The following is a 22,698-nucleotide window of genomic DNA, read 5'->3' on the forward strand; positions in this document are numbered from 1 at the left end:
CATAGCCCCAGTGTCGCGGAGAGAGGAGTGAAAATTGGTTTATTATTGTCATATGCAGTGAGGTGAAGTGAAAAGACTTCGTTACATCGGTACATTGAGGCAGTACGAGAGGAAACAATAACAGAATGCAGGATAAAGTGTTACAGAGGAAAGGCAGTGCAGGCCGACAATAAGGTGCAAGGCATAACGAGGTATTACTGGCAGCTTGGTGGTACACCAGTTAGTGGTGTTGTCTCATAAGTTCAGGAACCCAAGTTTGATGCCGACCCCAGGTCCGAACAGTGCCTCAGTGGCGGAGCTGATGGAAGATGATGACACATCACAGCAACAGTGAAGGTGGAGGGAGGCTGCAGCACTGAGGACTCCTCAGCCATCTGGCACCAGACCCTGACCCCCATCTCTCAAGGACCACGTGGTGGCTGCCTGCGCATCAGCCTCCCAACCTTAGACAAAGTCACATACAGGTGTACTCCAATAAGGGAATAAACCCTTAGGGGAACATGATCCTTGGCTTCAGTTATCTCACTGCTACTACTCAGGTGCTGTCCATGTGGAGTTTGCCTGCTCTGATGGTGACGTTGCAGAATCTACCTATGCTTTAAATTTCTCCAACATCCCAACAATGCACTTCAGTTTAAAAAGGTTGTGCACTTTATCACAGAGTGGGTTATAGTGGCAAGAATCAGTGCTTAAAATAAGTATAGCGACAGTAAATACAATAGTACAAATTACATTCAGTTTTCATGTCAAGTTTATTGCCATATACTGTACAAGCCCATTTGTGCAAAGATGCAATGAAAAGGTTATTTGCATCAGCCTCACAGGCACACACATCATATAACTACATATATAGGAAAATATGAATGAAACAAATTATATACAATATTTACAAGAAAAAAACACAATTAGAATGAGTTCCTTCAGCACTTGGAGTTGCTATATAAAATAGCCTATTTCAGTACAAAATGATGAAAGTGGTCATACTAAATGAACCGAATAGTTGAAGAGAAGTATTTTTCTTTGAACTTGGTGTATTTAAGATTTCACTACCTCGTGCTGAATGCCAGCTGCGAGAATAAGGCTCGGCCTAAATGGTGAGGATTTTTGATGATATTTGTTGCCAAGGCTTCTAACAACTTGCAACTGGGATGTGAAACACAGTTTGGCCTATATGCTTAAAATCCCCAACACAATTTGATACTCTAGGATTCTCTCATCACCCTGAGCTACCAAGCACATCTTTCCCTCCCCCCCTTTCTGCTTTCCACAGGGATCACTCCCTACGCAACTCCCTTGTCCATTTGTACCCCCCATCCCTTCCCACTGATCTCCCTCCTGGCACTTATCCTTGTAAGCGGAACAAGTGCGACACCTGCCCTTACCCTTCCTCCCTCACCACCATTCAGGGCCCCAGACAGTCCTTCCAGGTGAGGCGACACTTCACCTGTGAGTCGGCTGGTGTGATATACCGCGTCCGGTGCACCCGGTGTGGCCTTCTATATATTGGTGAGACCCGACACAGACTGGGAGACCATTTCACTGAATATCTACACTCCGTCCACCAGAGAAAGCAGGACCTCCCAGTGGCCACACATTTTAATTCCACAGCCCATTCCCATTCTGATATCTCTATCCATGGCCTCCTCTACTGTCAAGATGAAGCCACACTCAGGTTGGAGGAACAACACCTTATATGCCTTATATGGGTAGCCTCCAACCTGATGGCATGAACATTGAGTTCTCTAACTTCCATTAATGCCCCTCCTCCCCTTCTTACCCCACCCCTTATTTATTATTCCCCCCTTTTTTTTCTCTCTCTGCCCCTCTCACAATCACTCTTTGCCTGTTCTCCATCTCCCTCTGGTGCTCCCCTCCCCCCTTTTTTTCTCCCTAGACCTCCAGTCCCATGATCCTTTCCCTTCTCCAGCTCTGTATCCATTTTGCCAATCTCCTTTCCAGCTCTTAGCTTCACATCTCCCAACCCCCCACCCGTCTTCTCCTATCATTTTGGATTTCCCCCTCCCCACTTTCAAATCTCTTACTATCTTATCTTTCAGTTAGTCCTAACGAAGGGTCTCGGTCCGAAATGTCGACTGTACTTCTTCCTATAGATACTGCCTGGCCTGCTGCGTTCCATCAGCATTTTGTGTGTGTTGCTTGAATTTCCAGCATCTGCAGATTTCCTCGTGCTTACAAAATCAGATTTATTATTATTGACATGCCACGAAATCTGTGTTTTTAAATAATGATTTGGTTTGGGGTATGACACTATTTGTATATTATTGGTGAACTTTTCCTGACCTTTCTCCATACCAAGTCTGACATGGGGGCCTGTCCCTTTAATTGATCGTCAAACTGTAAAGGAAGTTCGCTTCGGCCCTAACTATCGTAAAGAGTAGCGGGAACTGTGCCAGCACTACCGTAAAGCCGTTTCTATAAGTGTGGTCAGATGTCGTAAAAAGCGGCAGATGGTGAAAATGGCGGCGGTGCCGGATCCGCCGAGTGACGGGCCGAGCCCGAGTCCCGCTGTCTCCGCGGCGCCCACCTCCACCCCCACTCCCGCCCCGGCCCCCGCCGTCGCCGCTGCTTCTCCGGCGCCCTCGCCGTCGCCCAGTCCGTCGCCAACGCTGGCGGTGAAGACGGAGACGGCGGAGAGCCCGGGGGAGGGAGGCAGGCCGGCGGCGGGTCCCGGCCCCGAGCTCAACGAGCGCCAGACCCTGCTCGCCGTGCTCCAGTTTCTGAAGAAGAACCGCTTCCGCGAGGCCGAGGAGACATTGCGGCGGGAGGCCAGCGTGCAGGATGCGCTGGACGACGCGCTGAGGACGGCCGGTCCCCGCGGCCCCGACTCCGTGCACCAGCCCGACGTCAGCTCGGTGCTGTCCGCCTACAGCAACCAGGGAGACCCCAGCCTCTACGAGGAGTACTACAGCGGCCTGAAGGCCTTCATCGAGGCGGCGCTGGACGCGCTGAAAGCCGAACTGGCCAGCCTGTTGTACCCGGTGTTCGTGCACCTATACCTGGAGCTGGTCTACAACGAACACGAACGTGAGGCCCGGCACTTCTTCCAGAGGTCAGCAAAGCCTCAATGTCTTACAAACCCCTTACCCGGAGCCCAAGCATGTCTGCCGCTTGTTCCACTGGACAACAATGGTGTATGGAACACTGTCAGCGTGTAAACCCATTCCTGGGGCCCAAACGAGTCTTGACACTTCAATATCTTAGCTATAGTACACAGTCTCACGGTGCGGTATGTGGAACACTGTGTCAGTGTTTAAATTCCTTACCGAGCATGAGTGGCGGCTCAGCAACACGTCACGGGTCAACGGTAGGGCACACAACCGTTTTCTGGAGGAACTCATTGGGTCGAACAGCATCTGTGAGGGGAAAGCAACTGTCGGTAGTTCAGGCTGAAATCCTGCACTAGGACAGACAAGGTCCTGATGTAAGGCTTCAACCCAAAACAATCTGATCTAGCGCCTGGCACAGTGTGATGGGTAAATAACTTTGTGAAGCACAAAGAGGAGGCATAACATTTGTTCCACATCGAGAGTTAATGTAGTCTGGTGTCGGTGTTGCCTGTCTGCTTCTGTGTGAGGGTACACAGGCAGCTGGGAGTAGTTTCCAGCCTAGAACCCCTCCTGTTACTAGATCAAGCCCTTGCTCTGTGAATACACACAGTGCTGGAGAAACTCAGGCCAGGCAACGTCTATAGGGGGAAATAAACAGTAAAGAAAGGGGAGGATGCCAGAATCAGAAAGTTGGGGGAAGGGAAGGACTACAAGCTGGCAGAGATGAATCATAAACACAGAGTTTGTGCAGATGCTGGAAATGCAGAGCAACACACACACACACACACACACACACACACACAAACACACAAAATGCTGGAGGAACTCGGCAGGTCACACAGCATCTATGGAAATGACGTTTCAGGCCAAGACCCTTCATCAGGACTCTTGATGCTGCCTGACCTGCTGAGTTTGTCCAGCATTTTGTATGTGCTACCAAGGTGATGGGGGAAGGCAGGTAGGTGAGGGAAGGGGAGATGAAGTGAGAAGCTGGGAGATGATAGGTGGAAATTATGTCTGCTTGAAAGTTAGGCACTTGGGCATTTTCCACTCCACAGTATGAAATTCCAGATCAGGGCCCCGTGGACAATTTCATCTGTAGCAGTCTTCAATACCGCTCAGTTATCATTGTTCAGTGACTCTTATGTAAGCATATGCAAAATAGAGATGGTTCCATTTCTAAAGGGGAAAACTGATATAATGGGAGCAAGTGAGGGGATTTCAATTACACCTCATTTAGGAAACATTTGGGAAGGACAATGCTTGTAAAGGAATCTTTATAAAGATGGGCTACCAAATCACCCCAGTTCCTATCCCTTTCTTGGTTAATTGATTCTGTTACACTGTAGCACTTAATGAGCCGTGATTTCATGCAGTGCACAACCTCACAAAGTTACATTTCCTACAGTAGAATGCCTATTCCACCCCATTCTCCATTATTCCAGACAGTATTGGGCAGGGTGGAGATGCGTCTCTACCAAATGAGCTGTAAGGCGCTCCTTCCCTCTGCTAGTCTGCACACAATGTTAGGCACCTGCTTAGACCGCACCCGCCACCTGATCAGGGTCACCAGGCAGACAATCTCTGAAGAGTATTGATCATGGATGGGGTCAACATCTTGGAAAGACACTGTCCAGAAGAAAGCAATGGCAAACCACTTCTGTAGAAACATTTGCCAAGAACAATCATGGTTGTGGAGACCATGATCTCCCACATCATATGACACAGCACATGATGATGAATATTGAGAGGGGGACCTGGCAGAGAAGCGTGTTCCTAGAGTGAACTTGCTGCCTACTTTAGTAAGGTTGGGCATGCTTATCAGATAGATTAGTTTATAGCTGCTGGAATTTGTAAGAATGAGCAATGATGGGACACAATATTGCCATCTTTTGCACAATGGTGGTTGTCACTATTTATATATTTATCTTTATTTATAAATGCAGCACGGAATGAGCCCTTCCACACCCAGCGAGCTACACCACCCAGCAAGCCACCTATTTAACCCTAGCCTAATCCCAGGAGAGTTTATAATAACCAGTTAATCTACTAACCAGTACATCTTTGGTGTGTGGGACGAATCTGGAGCACTCGGATGAAATGCCTTGAATCACAGGGAAAATGTACAAATTTCTTACAGACAGCATCGGAATTGAAATCCAAACTCTGATGCCCTGAGCTGTAATAACGTCACGCTATCATGGCGCCCCGTGTATAGTTTTTCATAAATTTGGTTGTATTTCGATTTATTTTCCTTAAGTATCTTGGAAATGAGTCTGTAGGTTGTGGAATCAGTTCAGAGTTGTGGTGAGTGAAGTTGTTCATGTCGGTTCAGGAGCCTGATGGTTGTAGGTTAATAATTTTTCCTGACGCTGGCGGTGTGGGACCTAAGGTTTCTGTACCTCCAGCTCAATGGAACTAATGAGAAGAGAGGATGGCCTGGATGATGGGGTTCTTGATTGCTGCTTTCTTGCTTAGTGCTCCTTGTAAATGCACTATTAACCTGGGACATGGTTTATTTCAGGTACCATGGAGATCAGGAAGGTTACTACCAGGATGACCTGCGAGTGCTGGCTGGGCTGTCCAAGAAAGAACACATGCAGGGTAACGAGACGGTTCTAGACTTCCGGACCAGCAAGTTTGTGCTGCGCATCTCGCGTGACTCCTACCAGTGCCTGAAACGCCACCTGCAGGAGAGGCACAACAACCAGATCTGGAACATTGTGCAGGAGCACCTGTTCATCGACGTCTTTGATGGGATGCCCAGGAGCAAGCAGCAGATTGAGTTAACGTCTGGAGGAATGGCAGGCGAGGCCAAGAGGGAGGCCAATAAAACCAAGGTGGGCACTTGGTGGTCTTCATTCTTTGTCGGATCAGTAGGGAGTTCTGGACCTGAGTTCCCATTCTCTGGAGGGTCAGTGGGGAGTCCTGGGCTTCAGTTCCTATTCTCCAGAGGGTCAGTGGTGAATTTGAGGCCCGTTCCCATTCTCTTGAGGGTTAGTAGAAATGTGAATGTAGGAGGTTTGATTAGTAAGTTTGTGGATGTTACATGTTAGCGCTATTGTGGATTGCAAGGAACACAGTCTACTGATACAGCAGGATACAGAACAGATGGAAAGTGGGTCAGAGCACCAGCAGGTAGAATTTATTCCCAACAAGTGTATTTTGGGAAGTCAGATGGGATAGGACGTATACAGTAAATGGTTGTGCACTGAAGAGTGTTGAACAGTGGGAGCTTGGGTTTCAATTTCCTAATTCTCTTGAAAGTGGCATCACAAGCGGATAGATAGGGTGCTGAAGAGGGCATGTGGCGTACTTGCATTCATAGGCTGGGGCACAGAATGTCAAAGCTGGGAAGTTGTACTGCAACATGTAAAACATGTATTGTTGTAGTTCTGGTCAACACGCTGTAGCTAGGATCTTGTTGTATTGGAGAGCGTGCAGAGGTGTTTCACCAGGACGTTGCCTGGACTGGAGCACTCTAGTTACTGGGAGAGGTTTGATAGGTTGGGATTATTTTCCCTGGAGCAAAGGAGGCTGATGGACAACCAGACCTTTATACTGTTCTAAAAGTTTATAGAACAGTACTGTACGGGCCCTTCGGCCCACGATGTCATACCAGCCTTCTAACCTTCTCTAAGATCAATCTAACCCTTCCTTCCCAGATAGCCCTCCATTTTTCTATTGTCCATGTGCCTATCTTATTCTAGGATAGATTCTCTCAGAAACAGAGAGTATCAAAAACAAGATGAAATAGGTTTAAGGTCCAAGGTTAGAGATTTAAAAGGGATTTGAGGGAGACATTTTTTCGTGTGGCTGATAATTGGAACGTGCTGCCAGGGGAGGTGGAATCTGATACAATTGCTCAGTTTAGGAGGTTTTTAAACAGGCAAGGCAGAGAAGTAAATGGAGCTACTGCAGGCAAATGGGATTAATATAGATGGTTGAATGGGTTGGCCTGGATGTGATGGGGCAAAGGGCCTGTTTCAGTGCTGTACAACTCTGACATCAGATCCTAGTAGCCATTCTTTACAGGATTGGTGAGGAGTTCTGGGCTTCGGTTTCCATCTAGGGGAATGGCAACTAACTGAAGCGGGGGAAGAGAGCTTGTAGAGGTTTCTCTGGATTTTGCTACTCTTGTTAAGTACCATTTCTCTTTTCTGAGGTGATCTCTAATCTGTGTGTTTTTCCTCTGTTCACTGTTTTCATTTGCCATTGTTGTGTTACAAACCTTGAACACCCAGAGTGAGGAGCTACAGTCGTAGTACTGTGCATCCGGTGGGGAACAGGAGGCTGCACCAAGATAACTTGTCAAAATCTTGACAGGTGTTCTTCGGACTGTTGAAGGAGCCTGAGATTGAGCTGCCTCTCGATGACGAAGATGAGGAAGGAGAAAATGAGGAGGGGAAACCGAAGAAGAAGAAGCCGAAAAAGGACAGCCTGGGGGCGAAGAGCAAGAAGCAGGACCCCAATGCCCCTCCACAGAACAGGTCTGACAATGACACCCCTCAGTTGCAGCTGATCGGACAGGATGATGATTGGCTCTAACATGAGCCTTTCACTCATTTAATGCCATTTAAAAACAATCCTAAAGAGAGGGTGTTTTCAAATGACAATGTTGTTCATTAGGACAGGAGATTTTTCATTCCAGTGACCCTGTTGCTATTAAAATTCCCCCTACACTATTTCATCACTCAGTCCAGGTTAGGTTATTGCTTTATTGTTGTCATTTGTTCTGAAGTACAGTGCAAAACTTAGTTTTGCTTGCCACACAGAACACTTCACCACATCAGTACACCAAGATAGAGGGAAAAACAGTAACAGAGAGCAGAACAGTGTTAGTTCCAGAGAAAACGCAGTGCAGGAAGACAATAAGGTGCAAGGCCGTGACAAGGTAGCGATTCCAGCTTATGCTACAAGAGGACTGTTCAATAATCTTACAACAGTGGGAAAGAAGCTGTTCTTGAGTCTAGTGGTGCATTCTTTCAGGCTTTGTATCTTCTGCCCAGTTGGGTGGTGGGGCAGAAGAAGAGACATACACTGTACGCTATCTCATCAAACAATCCTGCATTGGGTACACGACTGGTTAATAAACGTTGAGCCTGCCAATGTCACATTGTGTCCAAAGCTAGTCAACTGGCACCTGTTCTGTGCACGCTCAGCAGGTGAGAAGCGGTTTTATAAAATGATCCAAATTAAAACGTGCAAGTTTCAGAAAGATGGGAGCAGGTCTTTAACCTCAAGTGTTATTCGTGACATTATGGCTAGTGCACTTGCCTGAGATAAGTGATCAGCTACTTTCACCCCTGTAATATGTCCCATCTCCGCTCTACCCCAGCACTCTCCTGTCCAGCCTGCTTTGTTTTACACACACACACACTCTCTCTCTCTCTCTCCCCCCCTCTCCCCCCCCTCTCCCCCTCTCTCCCCCTCTCTCCCCCTCTCTCCCCCTCTCTCCCCCTCTCTCCCCCTCTCTCTCTCCCCCCCCTCTCTCTCTCTCTCCCCCTCTCTCTCTCTCTCTCTCTCTCTCTCCCCCTCTCTCTCTCCCCCTCCCTCTCCTGGAGGAACTCAGCAAGACAGCCAGGATTTACGGAGGCGAATAAACAATCAGCGTTTCAGGTCGAGACCCATCATGCCCGGCCCGACTTGTCAACTGTTTATTCTGCTCAATGAATGCTGCCTGGCGTGCTGAGTTCCTCCAGAATTTTGCATCTGTTCCTCAAGGTTTGAAGCATCTGAAGAATTCTTTGTGTTTCTGCTTTGTTCTGCTCCTGGTAAACTTGGGCCATTCATAACCTCTGCACTCCATGTCTGAACACACCAGGTCTTCATCACCCAAACCGCTATGTTCACTGGCATGTTATATAAACCCACTGACTCCCACAGGTACCTAACTGTGCATCCTCTCACCTGGCTTACTGTAAGGATATAAGTCCTTTCTCCAAACAACTTCTGTTACATTTTTTGTGGCTTCCACTCTACTGCCTCAGATATGTTCTCTGTCCTGAATCATGACTTCCCCTCTACTATACTGAATGGATCTCAACGGTATTTCTTCTGCTTTCTGCATGTGTGCTCTTACCCCCTCTACCCAGGATGAAACAAAGAAGTCCTCTTTGTTTCAACTTCTACGCCAACAGCCTTCACATTCAATACATCTTTCACAATTTCCACCACTTCCAACATGATCCCATTTTCACTCACATCTTCCCCTCTCCTCTTTCTGCATGTTCCAGGTTTGATCACTTCATCATTCTCTCTTCCGTTCTCCCACCAATTTCCTGTCTCAAGGCACCTTCCCATGCAACCTGAAGAGATGCAAAATCAGTTCATACCCCTTCCTACCATCCAGGAGCTCAAATACTCCAGGTGAAGCAGTGATTCATGTGCACTTTCAGTCTAGTGCACTGTATCTGGTGTTCATAATGTGGCCTCCTCTACACTGGAGAAACCACACAGACTGGGTGATCGACCACTCTGGGAGCAAATGCACTCAATTCAGAGTGGTGATCCTGAGCCTCCTGTAGCACACCACTTTAACTATCAATCCCATTCCCATTCCACCCGCAGCTACAGTGTTAACTAGAGTAACATTTTATCTTTCCTCACACTTTGCAACCTACTGGAATGGATGTTGAATTTTACAGCTTTTATTATCCCTCTCAGCTTTATTTTCCTGCCTTCTCCCTGTAAATATACCCAACAACTTGGCCTGCACTGCCTCATGCTGCAAAGAATTGCACAGATTTGCCACCTTGTGACTAAAGAAGTTTTTCCTCATCTCTATTCTAAATGGATGTCCCTCAATTCTGAGGCTGTCCTGTGGTCCTAGACTCCCCTACCTATTGAAAACATCCACTCCATCCAGACCTTTCAATGTTCGATCGGTTTCAATGAGATCACCCATCATTCTTCTAAAACTCCAACAAGTACAGGCCCAGAGCTATCAAATGCTCCTCATATGTTAACCATTTTGTTCCTGGGATCACTCTCATGAACCTCCTCTGGACTCTCTCCAATGACAGCACTTCCATTCTTAGATGAGGGGCCCACAACTGCTCACAATGCTCCAAGAGTGGTCTGACCACTGTCTTATAAAGCCTCTGCATTACATTCTCTTGAAATGAATGTTAGTATTCCATTTGCCTTTCTTAGCACCGACTCAACCTGCAAGTTGATCTTTAGTGAATCCTGCACGAGGTCCATCTGCATCTCTGATATTTGAATTTTTTCCGTATTTACAATGTAGTCCACATCTTTATTACTTCTGTCAACATGCACAATCAGGCATTTTCCTACATTATCTTCCATTTGTGCTCAGAGCAGCTGCTCCAAGTCCAGGCAGAACTGACCGAGGCTGTGAAGGAGCTCAACAAGACGAAGAAACGATATGCACAGCGACAGCGAGTCGCCGAGATGGCGCAGGAAAAGGCAGCTGAGGCTGAGGCCAAGTAGGGGTCAGAGCCAAGAGTGGGCAGTTGTCCCAAACCGGGAACTGATGCCTCCCCAGAGGGACTGAATCTCTGTAGAGACAGTACAGATCAGACTGTGGTGCATCCCTCACACCGTTCCCTCACACACTTCCGGGTCAGACAGTGTGAATCTCCCTCCACACCATCCCATCACACACTCCCGGGGTCAGACATGGAGTGAATCTCCCTCCACACCGTCCCATCACACATTCCCGGGGTCAGACACAGAGTGAATCTCCCTCCACACCGTCCCATCACACACTCCCGGGGTCAGACACAGATTGAATCTCCCTCCACACCGTCCCATCACACACTCCCAGGGTCAGACATGGAGTGAATCTCCCTCCACACCATCCCATCACACGCTCCCGGGGTCAGACAGTGTGAATCTCCCTCCACAACATCCCATCACACACTCCCAGGGTCAGACACGGAGTGAATCTCCCTCCACACCATCCCATCACACACTCCCAGGGTCAGACATGGAGTGAATCTCCCTCCACATCATCCCATCACACACCCCCAGGGTCAGACACGGAGTGAATCTCCCTCCACACCGTTCCCTCACACACTCCCGGATCAGACAGTGTGAATCTCCCTCCACACCATCCCATCACACACTCCCAGGGTCAGACAGTGTGAATCTCCCTCCACACCGTCCCATCACACACTCCCGGGGTCAGACACGGAGTGAATCTCCCTCCACACCGTTCGCTCACACACTCCCGGATCAGACAGTGTGAATCTCCCTCCACACCATCCCATCACACACTCCCGGGGTCAGACAGTGTGAATCTCCCTCCACACCGTCCCATCACACACTCCCAGGGTCAGACACGGAGTGAATCTCCCTCCACACCGTCCCATCACACATTCCCGGGGTCAGACAGTGTGAATCTCCCTCCACACCATCCCATCACACACTCCCAGGGTCAGACACGGAGTGAATCTCCCTCCATACCATCCCCTCACACAGTCCTGGGCTCAGACACAGAGTGAAGCTCCCTCCACACTGTTGCATCACACACTCCGGGGTCAGACAAAGAGTGAAGCTCCCTCCACACCGTCCTGGGGTCAGACAGTGTGAATCTCCCTCCACACCATCCCCTCACACAGTCCTGGGGTCAGACACAGAGTGAAGCTCCCTCCACACTGTTCCATCACACACTCCGGGGTCAGACAAAGAGTGAAGCTCCCTCCACACCGTCCTGGGGTCAGACAGTGTGAATCTCCCTCCACACCATCCCCTCACACAGTCCTGGGGTCAGACACAGAGTGAAGCTCCCTCTACACTGTCCTATTGCACACTCTCAGAGTCAGACATACTGGAGAGTGAAGCTCTGTCCACACTATCTAATCACACAGTCCCAGGGTCAGACACAGTCCATAAGACATAGGAGCAGAATTAGGCCATTCAGCCCATCAAGTCTGCTCTGCCATTTCATCATGGCTGATCCTGGTCCCACTCAACCCCATACTCCTGCCTTCCCGCCATATCCACTGATGCCCTGACCGATCAGGAAACGATCAACTTCCACCTTAAATATACCCACAGACTTGGCCTCCACTGCAGTCTGTGACAGAGCATTCTACAGATTCACCACTCTTTGGCTATATATATATAAAAAAAATTCCTCTTTATTCTAAAAGGGTCACCCCTCTAGTTCTGCATAGCCCCTACAGAAGAAACATTCTCTCCACATCCACCCTATCTGGTCCTTTCAACATTTGATAGGTTTCAATGAGGTTCCCCACATTCTTCTAAATTCCACTGAGTACAGGCCCAAAGCTGCCAAACGTTCCCCACATGTTAACCCCTTCAATCCCGGAATGCTCCTTGTGAACTTCCCCTGGACTCTCTCCAATGACAACACATCCTTTCTGAGATCTGGGGCCCAAAACTGATGACGATACTCCAAGGGCAGTGAAGAAGGCTAATGGAATGTTGGCCTTTATTACAAAGGGAATTCTTTTGCATTTGTACAGGGCCCTGGTGAGACCACACCTGGAGTATTGTGTACAGTTTTGGTCTCCAGGGTTAAGGAAGGACATCCTGGCTGTAGAGGAAGTGCAGCGTAGATTCACAAGGTTAATTCCTGGGATGTCCGGACTGTCTTACGCAGAGAGGTTAGAGAGACTGGGCTTGTATACGCTGGAATTAAGGAGATTGAGAGGGGATCTGATTGCAACATATAAGATTATTAAGGGATTGGACAAGATAGAGGCAGGAAATATGTTCCAGATGCTGGGAGAATCCAGTACCAGAGGGCATGGTTTGAGAATAAGGGGTAGGTCATTTAGGACAGAGTTAAGGAAAAACTTCTTCTCCCAGAGAGTTGTGGGGTCTGGAATGCACTGCCTAGGAAGGTAGTGGAGGCCAATTCTCTGGATGCTTTCAAGAAGGAGTTAGATAGGTATCTTATGGATAGGGGAATCAAGGGATATGGGGACAAGGCAGCAACCGGGTATTGATAGTAGATGATCAGCCATGATCTCAAAATGGCGGTGCAGGCTCGAAGGGCCGAATGGTCTACTTCTGCACCTATTGTCTATTATCTGTTATCTATTATTTGCCCAGTCTGCCCAAGTCCTTCTGCAGACACCCTTTTTCCTCAACACTACCTGCCCTTCCACCTACCTTTGTATCATCCACAAAGCTATTTATTCCTTCATTCAAACCATTGACATATAACGTGAAAAGAAGCAGTCCCAACACCGACTCCTGTAGTACACCTCTAGCCACTGGCAGCCAACCAGAAGTAGCCTGCTTTATTCCCATTCTTTACCTCCTGCCGGTCAGGCAATATTCTATTCAGTCTAGTACCTTTCCTGTAATACCACAGGCTCTGATTTTGTTATGCAGTCTCATGAGTAGCATCTTGTCGAGGCATTCTGAAAATCCTAATAAACAACATCCACTTACTGACTCTCTTTTGTTTACCCTTCCTGTTATTTTCTCAAAGAATTACAACAGATTTGTCAGGCATGATATCCCCTTATGGAAGCCATGTTGACTTTGCCTAAATTACCATGAGCCTCCAAGTGTCCTGAAATTTCATCCTTAGTAAGAGACTCTAACATCTTTCCAACCACTGAAGACAGGCTAACTGGCCTATAATTTCCTTTATTCTCCCTCTCTCCCTTCTTAAAGAGTGGAGTGACATTTGCAACTTTCCAATCCTCAGGAACCTTTCCAGGATCTGGTGATTCTTGAAGGATCATTACTACTGCTTCCACAAACTCTTCAGCTACACTTTCAGAACCGTGGAGTGTAGTCCATCTGGTCTAAGTGATTTATCTACCTTCAGACCTTTCATCTCACTTCTGCCCCCCGACATCTCGCATTTCTGGCATTCTGCTAATCTCTTGTCCCTCCCCCATTTCTTTGTCCCTCATTACTATCTCCAGTGTAATTTTCCAGTGGTCTGGTATCCACTCTTGTTTCTGTTTTACACCTTGTATAGTTGAAAAAAAATCTTTGGTATCCTCTTTTATATTATTGGCTAGCTTGCCTTCATATTTAACCTTTTTTTCTCTTTATGGCTTTTTACTTGCCTTCCGTTGGTTTTTAAAAGCTTCCCAATCCTCTACCTTCCCTCTCTTTTGCTTTTAAGCTGTCTTTGACTTCAATTGTCAGCTATGGTTGCCTCATCCTCCCCTTAGAATGCATCTTCAGCTTTGGGATATATCTTTCTGGCGCCTTCTGAGTTTCTCCCCCAGAAACACCAGCCATTGCTATTCTGCCGTCATCTCTTCTAGTGTCCCCTTCCAATCAACTTTGGCCAGCTCCTCTCTCATACCTCTGTAATTCCTTTTCCTCCACTGTAATACTGATACATCTGATTTTAGCTTCTCCTTCTCAAATTGCGGAGTGAATTCTATCGTATTATGATCACTGCATCTTAAGTCTTTCTTTACTTTAAGCTTCCTAATCAAATCTGGGTTATTATATAACACCCAATTGAGAACTGCTATTTCCCTAATGGGCTCAACGACAGGCTACTTTAAAAAAAAAACATCTCATAGGCATTCTTCATATTCCCTCTTGGGATCCAGCTCCAAATCAGATTTTCCCAATCTATCTGCTTATTGAAATCCTCCATGATTATCGCAACATTGCCCTTCTGACAAGTCTTTTCTATCTCCTGTTAAAATTTGAAGCCCACATCCTGGTTACTGTTCAGAGGCCCGTGTATAACTCCCATCAGGGACTTTTTATCTTTACAGTTCAACTGTACTAACAAGGATTCTACATTGTCTGATCCTATGTCACTTTTCCCTGAGGATTTAATTTATTTTTTTTACCAGTAGAGCCACCTTCTGCCTACCTGCTTGTCCCATAACATCATACCCGCCAATCTCTGACTGCGCAGCAGGACCTTATTCCATGTACTGCATGTATTCAACTCGGTCCTGTATTCATCACCCTTTTTGATTTTGAACCCTGTTATGTCAGGGTGGAGATATGTTTCTACCAAAGTAGGTGTAAGACGCTCCTTACTAGCCTGCAGGTCACCTTTGGGCAAGGTGTTGAATCTGTTTAGTCACCACACCTCAATCAGGGTCACATGAAGCTGTGTGAGCAGGTGCTGAGTGATCATATGAGCAGTTTTTGCATATTTCAAGTCCTGGTCACACAACCACTGATGCCAGACTTTCTCTGAAGAGTATTGGCAATGGCTGAGGTCGCCCATCTTGTAAAGGCACAGCCCAGAAGAAGGCAGTGGCAAACCACTTTTATAGAAAAATTTACCCAACAATCATGCTCATGAAAAAACCATGGTCGTCCACATCATATGACACGGCACAGAGCAAATGAACCTCTGTTACACTTTAATTCATCCCACTGACTGCAATTTTGCCCAACCGTCTATCTGTTCTTTCTCATAGTCTCACTACACACCAGAAATCTGAAAGCCTGCCCCCTGTACCAGTTATTCACCCATTAATCTGCCAGATCATCCAATTCTTACCCTCATTGGCACATGGCACAAGCAGCAATCCAAAGATTACTACTCTGGAGGTGTTGCCTTTAGCTTTCTGCCTAACTCCCTACATTCTCTCTTCAGAACCTTCTCCCATTTTTCTACGTCTTCTTTAAACTCCGCACTATGTCACCAACAAACGACCTCTTGTGCTGATTGCCACCCTCCTGCTTCCATAATGATCAATGCTTATGTTCCTTATCACCGGATCTGTCTTAATCTAGCCCTAGATAGAGTATTTTGCCCTACACTTGCTCTTCCCTAATTCTCTGGAAGGTCTGTGACTCAAAACACTAACTGGTTCTCTTTTCACAGTTGCAGTCTTATTGGCTGAGTTCTTCTAGCATTTGAGTTTTTGTACCATTGGTCTGGGTCTGATTAGTACTTTTTTCCTCCAACGTCTCTCCATATACTCCTTTTCTATCTGTAAGCTCCCTCAGCCCTGCAACTCTATTTTCATTGCATCTCACTTAGTCATTCAGAATTTAATTGCTCCACCAATAGCAGCTGTGACTTCGAGTGTTTGGGCCTTAAGCTCTGAAATTCTTTTGTTCAATTTTAAGGTGCTTATTAACTTATAACGATGGCCAAGCTTTGTGGCATTTCCCTAATGCCCCCTTTGGTCAGTTTTTTGTGCTGAGACATTTCCGTGAACTGGCTTTGGAAAGATTTGTCCTTATACAAGTGTTTCACAAATAGAAGTTGTTATTTCTGTCACTACGTTTGTCCCAAGGCAATATTTATTTTAAGCCAGATTTATGAAGACTTTTTATATGAGCTTGTTGTTGCAAACATAGCAGTTGTGTTTCCTTCATTACAGTATTGATCCCTTTGAAACCTTCCTCAATAGCTGTTAAACATCTCAGGAAGTCCCAAGGTGTGTAAATCTTAAGTCCTTTCTTTCCCACTCAAGAATTCCGCTTCCTGAGCTGAAAGATTCTGACAAGCTGGACAAGATAATGATAATGAAGGAAGCTGCAAAGAGGGTGAAGCTTGGTCCAGACTGTCTACCTTCCATCTGCTTTTACAGCTTCCTAAATGCCTATCAGGTTAGTGACCTACTCCAGTGACAGTCTTGGCCCAGGAGGAATTACACAACCTCTGTATTTCCTAGCAACAAAAGCTTGCAAATCTATTGCATTGTGTTTTATAATCCTCTTCATTAGGGATGCAGGGGTCCACTGATTTAAAAAAAATATTTAGAGACACACCAGTGACAGGCCCTTTCAAACCAATGTGCTCATACAACCCAATTGAATGTGTGGCCAAATAATTGGTGCAGGGTTAAGGTTCCAGACTTATGGACCATTGGGATCTCTTCTGGGGAGGGTATGACCTGTATATACTTTTTTTTGAAAAGGACCAGTTACACCTGAACCCGTACAGGACCAATATCCTTGCGGGCAGGTTTGCTAGAGCAGTTGGGGAGGGTTGAAACTAATTGGGCAGGGGAATGGGAACCATTACGATAGGACTGAGGATGGGGCAGTTGGTGTGCAAGTAAGATGCAGTGTGCAGTGAGACGGAGGAAGGTCAGGCAGATGATAGGGCAAAATTGCAGTCAGTGAGATGAATTGGAGTGTAACATAGAGGCAATATTGAAAAGGGTGAAGAGTACAGGACTGAAGGAGTTACATTTGAATACACACAATGTATAAGGAATATGATCTTGTAGCACGTATAAAGATTGCCAGGTACATCGTGGGCATCACTTGAGTAGTGGTTGAAAGATCACTGCTGGGAGCTTAACATCTAACGAATTAGCTTGAATCAAAAGCTAGATAGAGGGGATGGGATGGTTCTACTGGTCAAAAATAAAATCAACTCTTAGAAAGAAGTGACATATGATCAGACGATGCAAGATCCTTCCGGCTAGAGTTCAGAAACTACAAAGATAAAAAGACCCTGATGGTATACTTGCAACCCAACACCACCTTCACGGATTTGATTTGATACAAACGAGGCATTTCCTTGTTTTGATGCTTGTATGACAAATAATTCTAATTTAGCCTAATAACTGCAGAGCTGCTGCTTCACTGGTTCAGATCCTGAATCAGATGCTCTCTGTGTGGCTTTCCTTCCAAAATCCCAAAGATGTGAGGGTCAGTGGGTTAACTGGCCACTTTAAATTGCCCCTAGTGTGGGTGAGAAGTAGAATTTGGAGGGTATTTGATAGGGCTGTGGGGAGGATAAAGTGGATTTAATGTAGGATGTGTAAATGGTTGATTGTATGGACTCAATGGGCTGAAAGGCCTGTTTCCGCACAGTTTGCCTAAGTATTGAATGTAAAATCATTGCTGCTGAATTTATACAAGACCCTGGTTGCAGTTGTGATTTTGTGCACAGAAAGTTTGGTTATGCACGCTTCCAAATGACTTGTCATCCTGCCTGATTTCTGACCATTGCCATTCTGCCCTGGTCCAGGGTCTCACCGCAGTTGATTTCACGGATGATTCCAGTCTGATAGCGGGTGGATTCGCTGATTCCACCGTCAGAGTATGGAGCATTACGCCAAAGAAGCTGCGGAGCGTCAAAGGGGCCACAGGTAAATGCACAGAACCAGAGAAAAGGCGATGGTCCCGCTGGAGGCTGCAAAGGTGGTGATTTGACACATTGTTTTGTTGGTTTTCCCCTCACTAATTGCTTATCGCTTGCCCACCAAAATCAGTCAGGTTTGTTATCACAGACACATGTCGTGAAATTTGTTTTGCCACAGCAGTATAGTACAAGAAATGTACTATGAATTACAATTAAATAATTGCATTTATATCTATCTCTATGTATCAGTGCCAAAAGAGAGCAAAAATAGTGCAGTAGTGTTCAGTTTCATTGTCCATTCAAAAACCTGATGGCGGAAGGCAAGAAGCTCTTTCTGAATCGATGAGTCCAATTCTGAATCTTCGGGCTCCTGTACTTCTTCCCTGATGGCAGAAATAAGAAGAGGCAGGCCCTGAGTGCTAGGGGTCCTAATGACAAAAACTGCCTTTTGAAGATGTCTTTGCTGGGGTTGGGGGAGGCTAGTGCCTATGATGGCTTAGTAGGCTTGTTCATTCTGCCTCACTCTCTGCAATTGAATCTAGAGGAGTCCATTTGGCCCTTTATGTTTAGGTGCTGTCCTTTGTTCATGAAGAATCTCTTCATGAGTGAATTCATGGTTCCTCAGCCACTGTCAGGACAAGTGTGAGCTCCCGCTATGAAATACGTTGTGCATACTGAGCCATAACGCTATTCTGCCTCTTGAGCCACAAGCAGCTTTTCATTATTGCAGCTCCCTCGGGCCGACTGAAAGAATTTTGTCACCACCTTCTGTGAGAGTTCTATTCCCCAATTCCTCCACACTCTGCTCTGCCACTCCCAGGTCGGGCGCTGAATGCGTGATTGTCAGTAGAGAACAGTAACTTGCCATTACACAAATACCACCTCTTCCCATGGGATTTGAGAAGATGTACAATTTCAAGTGAGATTCTGTATGTAGATTGTCATCTGTTTACAAACCTCCCGAGCAACACCACAGAGCTCTGCATTTCTGTGGCACACAGTTTGAAGTTGTGGGTTCATGTAGCAGCAACAGACATTACCCTTACTCAGGATGGTTTTTATATAACATGAGGTGTCCAGACCCAATCAGATGGGGGGGGGGGGGGAGGCTATTGACGCTTGATCTCAATGCAAGTGCAGGCTGACTAAGTGTTTTGTCTTTCTCCTGCAGATCTCAGTTTAATCGACAAAGAGTCGGAAGATGTGCTGGAGAGGATAATGGACGAGAAGTCTGCCTGCGAGTTTAAAATGTTACTAGGACATGGTGGCCCTGTGTATGGGACCAGCTTCAGTCCTGACAGGTAGTGAGCTCCCCATAAACTCTTACAAAGGTTGTTGTGCTCCTGTCCATCTAATGTCCTTGTTGATGTTGGTGCATAAATGCAGTCCAGATTAAGTGATGCATTGCTAGAACATTGTTGTTGTTGTTCCTTTCTGTGTCTTGTGGCTCATTGGGCGGCAACCTTGCCCTTTAGCATTTTTTGGTCTTGCTTTTTTACGAAGCCGAGTTGCTTGCTCGACGCTCAACCCAGCACCGATGGAAAGTATGCAAAAGGCCAGCCAGATTCAAACCCAATAGCACTTGTCTCAAATTCCGGTGCAGATGCCACATCACCGGTCAGCTAAACTTGCTACAACACAGGAGATCATCCGACCCATTAAATCTTTGCCCTGTCAGTCTTTCAGCCCACAGAATTTGTGTGCCTTTGTTCCAAAGCCCTACAAATTACTCTCCCTCAAGTACCTCTCCAATTCCCTCTGGAAGCACTGCTTCAGTTTCTATCTCCCTGTAGGCTCTGGGTTCCTGAACATTGCCTCCAGTGTCCTATATCTGTTGAGCAAAATGTTCCTTCTGTGCTTCTGGTACTGGGACCATCCACTGATGCAAGGGGCTTTCCTCAGTTTAATGCACATCCTTCAAATTTCCTTTTATCTCGATTTCTCCAAAGAGAATAATTCTCTCTTGTATCTCTTGAACATAATAGGTAGGGTAAATGGGGGGGGGGGTGAAGAGAGAGAATAAAAGCAGCAGTTTGTTTTAATTTTAATTCATGGGCACAGCGGAAACATGCTGCCAGCAGCAGACAGTGGCAGAACAGATGGTATGACAGAATGCAGATTTGTTCTTCCTCTCTCTTCAGGAATTACCTTTTGTCCAGCTCGGAGGATGGGACGGTGAGGCTGTGGAGTCTGCAAACCTTCACCTGCCTTGTGGGTTACAAGGGACACAACTATCCAGTGTGGGACACACAGTTCTCTCCCTATGGCTATTACTTCATTTCAGGAGGTCATGATCGTGTGGCACGGTGAGTAAATCAGAATTATTGCGTCTTAGAGTCATGGTTGTCAATGTGGAAACAGTCTATTCAGCCCATCATTTCCATTCTGGCCTGTGGAACCCATCTGCATTAATCACAGTATATTTGGCTCATAGCTTCTATGCCTGGACGTCTCATGACTTTCCGAAGGGCTCAATGTTATTTCAAATTGCTGCCAATTGTTGCTTGAGTTGACAACTCTTGTGTATTAATATACTGTGTAAACTTGAATAACACGTGGGACATTCAATCCCTCAGGCTCTGGGTGACAGATCACTATCAACCTCTGCGAATATTCTCCGGTCATCTCTCAGATGTCACCTGCACGAGATTTCATCCCAACTCCAATTATGTCGTCACTGGATCTGCAGACCGGACCATCCGGCTCTGGGATGTTCTAAATGGCAACTGCGTCCGAATCCTCACTGGACACAAGGTAGGCAGCTCTTTGCTAGTGATTGTTGGCAGCTTGGCTGAGACAGTCTTCATTAATGCCCTGTCCTTTCTTTCAGGGGCCAATCCACTCGCTAGTGTTTTCTCCAAACGGCAGGTACCTGGCCTCGGGTGCCACAGACGGGCGTGTGCTGCTGTGGGATATTGGGCACGGGCTTCTCGTGGGAGAGCTGAAGGGTCACACCGATACTGTCTATGCCCTGAAGTTTAGCCGTGACGGGGAGATTTTAGCATCAGGTGAGATGCTTCATTTTGCAGCAGGGTAGGACTTTCAGCTCCTTGCCACCATTTTCTGTTTCAAAGAGCTGGTGGTTCTAAAACCCACAGTCAACCACATGACTGGAGTCACATTTGCTCCAAGTAATAAGGCAGTTATGCTGCTACTTCTACTGTGGCCAGCTGTTTATTTTCACATTGTTAAAATTCAAATTCTCAAGCTGTTGTGTGAGATTCACACCTTTCATATTTCCTTGCTCATTAGCCCGGGCAGCAAATGAGTGGAATGCAAACTGCTGGAAAGCACAATAGGTAGCGCTGACACACCAATTCTGATCCAAGGTCATTCTCTCCTAACAGATGTTGCCTGACTTGCTGAATGTTTGTCCAATCAATAGTTCAGCTCACGGTTGGATCCTTGTTTAATAGATATTAATTAACAGTATAATAAATGTGATGTGTTATACAAGGGATGGTGGGACCCAGGGCCGCAATGTGTTAAAGGGAGTGTGTGGGAGCTGGGGCTCTGGTTATTAGCTGCTATACCTCTGACATTACAATAGTCAAATGTAATTTGATGCATTCCGAAGCATGGCAGAGGCAATGGAGGAGTGTGTCTGCTGATGAAATTGGGGCTTTGCTGCTGGCAAAGGAATCTTCTGACCCATTCCTTGTTGTTTCAGGGTCCATGGATCATACTGTGAAAATGTGGGATACGGTGAAAGCCTTTGAGGACCTCGAGACGGATGATTTCAGCACTGCTACTGGACACATCAACTTGACTGACAACTCGCAGGAGCTGCTGCTGGGCTCCTACATGACCAAATCCACGCCCGTTATCGGCCTGCACTTCACCCGCCGTAACCTGCTACTGGCCGCAGGGGCGTACAACCCACAGTGACAGGTCCTCCTCACTGCTGGCCCAGCCCACCCCATCAGGAATGGAAGCTATTCCAATTCTTGTTCCCCGATCCCCACGTCGTTCTCAGAATGAACAAAGGGTGCATATAATTTCACGGTATCCGTGGCATTCTCATATTTAGCCCCGTCCTCCCCTTCAGCTCATGCCGAGGTGGTACATTTGCGACACATTGCCGCACCAAGAAGTTTTGCAGTAATGTGAGTGAACAGGGTTGTTCCTTGGTGTTTTTTTTAAAAAGTTTTGATGAAATTTACAATAAAATACTGAAATCAGATGTTTTGTGGAGTTTGTAATGGCACCCTGAGAAACTTTCTGCAAAGATGTATGTTTTCCCTTTGCAAAGAAAGATCTGTCAATGTTTTATATAGACTTCTCTTCCTGTGAATATCCCTCCATCAGGTCACTCCAAAAAGCACAGCCATCAAGACAGTACAGATCTGGTTGCGGTCTCGTGCATGCTCAGAGCTAGGGCAATGTGATTGTTCTGAACTAGAACCCCCAAAGTCAAAGCAGCAGCCCTTCAGCCCAAATGGTGCAGTTCCAATCAAGACACCCATCTAAGAGTTCCATTTGCCCATGTTTGGCCTATTAACAGTAACTCCCAAACTTTCCCTAACCATTAATTAATGTGAAACTACTTTGGACATTTTACTGCTGTCTTCGGAAGTATCGACACCAAAGGATCAGCAGAACATCTTTATAGCGGTCTTCAAATAAACCAAACGT

The 22,698-nt window shown here is 46.5% G+C and overlaps 1 protein-coding gene across 1 annotated transcript; it reads left to right on the forward strand.

The window, feature by feature from the left end:
* The first annotated feature begins 2,452 nt into the window (after positions 1–2,452).
* taf5 (TAF5 RNA polymerase II, TATA box binding protein (TBP)-associated factor) lies at positions 2,453–22,246 on the forward strand. Its single transcript, XM_059947206.1, has 10 exons — positions 2,453–3,070; positions 5,593–5,908; positions 7,395–7,558; positions 16,439–16,574; positions 17,950–18,070; positions 19,235–19,364; positions 20,205–20,369; positions 20,640–20,817; positions 20,894–21,071; positions 21,734–22,246. The coding sequence occupies exons 1-10, from the start codon at positions 2,469–2,471 to the stop codon at positions 21,949–21,951; spliced, it is 2,208 nt and encodes a 735-aa protein (XP_059803189.1). The 5' UTR covers positions 2,453–2,468; the 3' UTR covers positions 21,952–22,246.
* The last annotated feature ends 452 nt before the right edge of the window (positions 22,247–22,698 follow it).

The sequence above is a fragment of the Hypanus sabinus genome, chromosome 22, assembly GCF_030144855.1.
Source record: "Hypanus sabinus isolate sHypSab1 chromosome 22, sHypSab1.hap1, whole genome shotgun sequence".
In the NCBI taxonomy this organism is placed as follows: domain Eukaryota; kingdom Metazoa; phylum Chordata; class Chondrichthyes; order Myliobatiformes; family Dasyatidae; genus Hypanus; species Hypanus sabinus.

Excerpts from the sequence above, each read along its gene's own strand:
- taf5 (XM_059947206.1), top strand. The coding sequence starts at position 2,469 with ATGGTGAAAATGGCGGCGGTGCCGGATCCGCCGAGTGACGGGCCGAGC. Across the intron at positions 3,071-5,592 it reads GCCCGGCACTTCTTCCAGAG|GTACCATGGAGATCAGGAAG; the intron begins GTCAGCAAAGCC and ends GGTTTATTTCAG. Across the intron at positions 7,559-16,438 it reads AATGCCCCTCCACAGAACAG|AATTCCGCTTCCTGAGCTGA; the intron begins GTCTGACAATGA and ends TTCCCACTCAAG.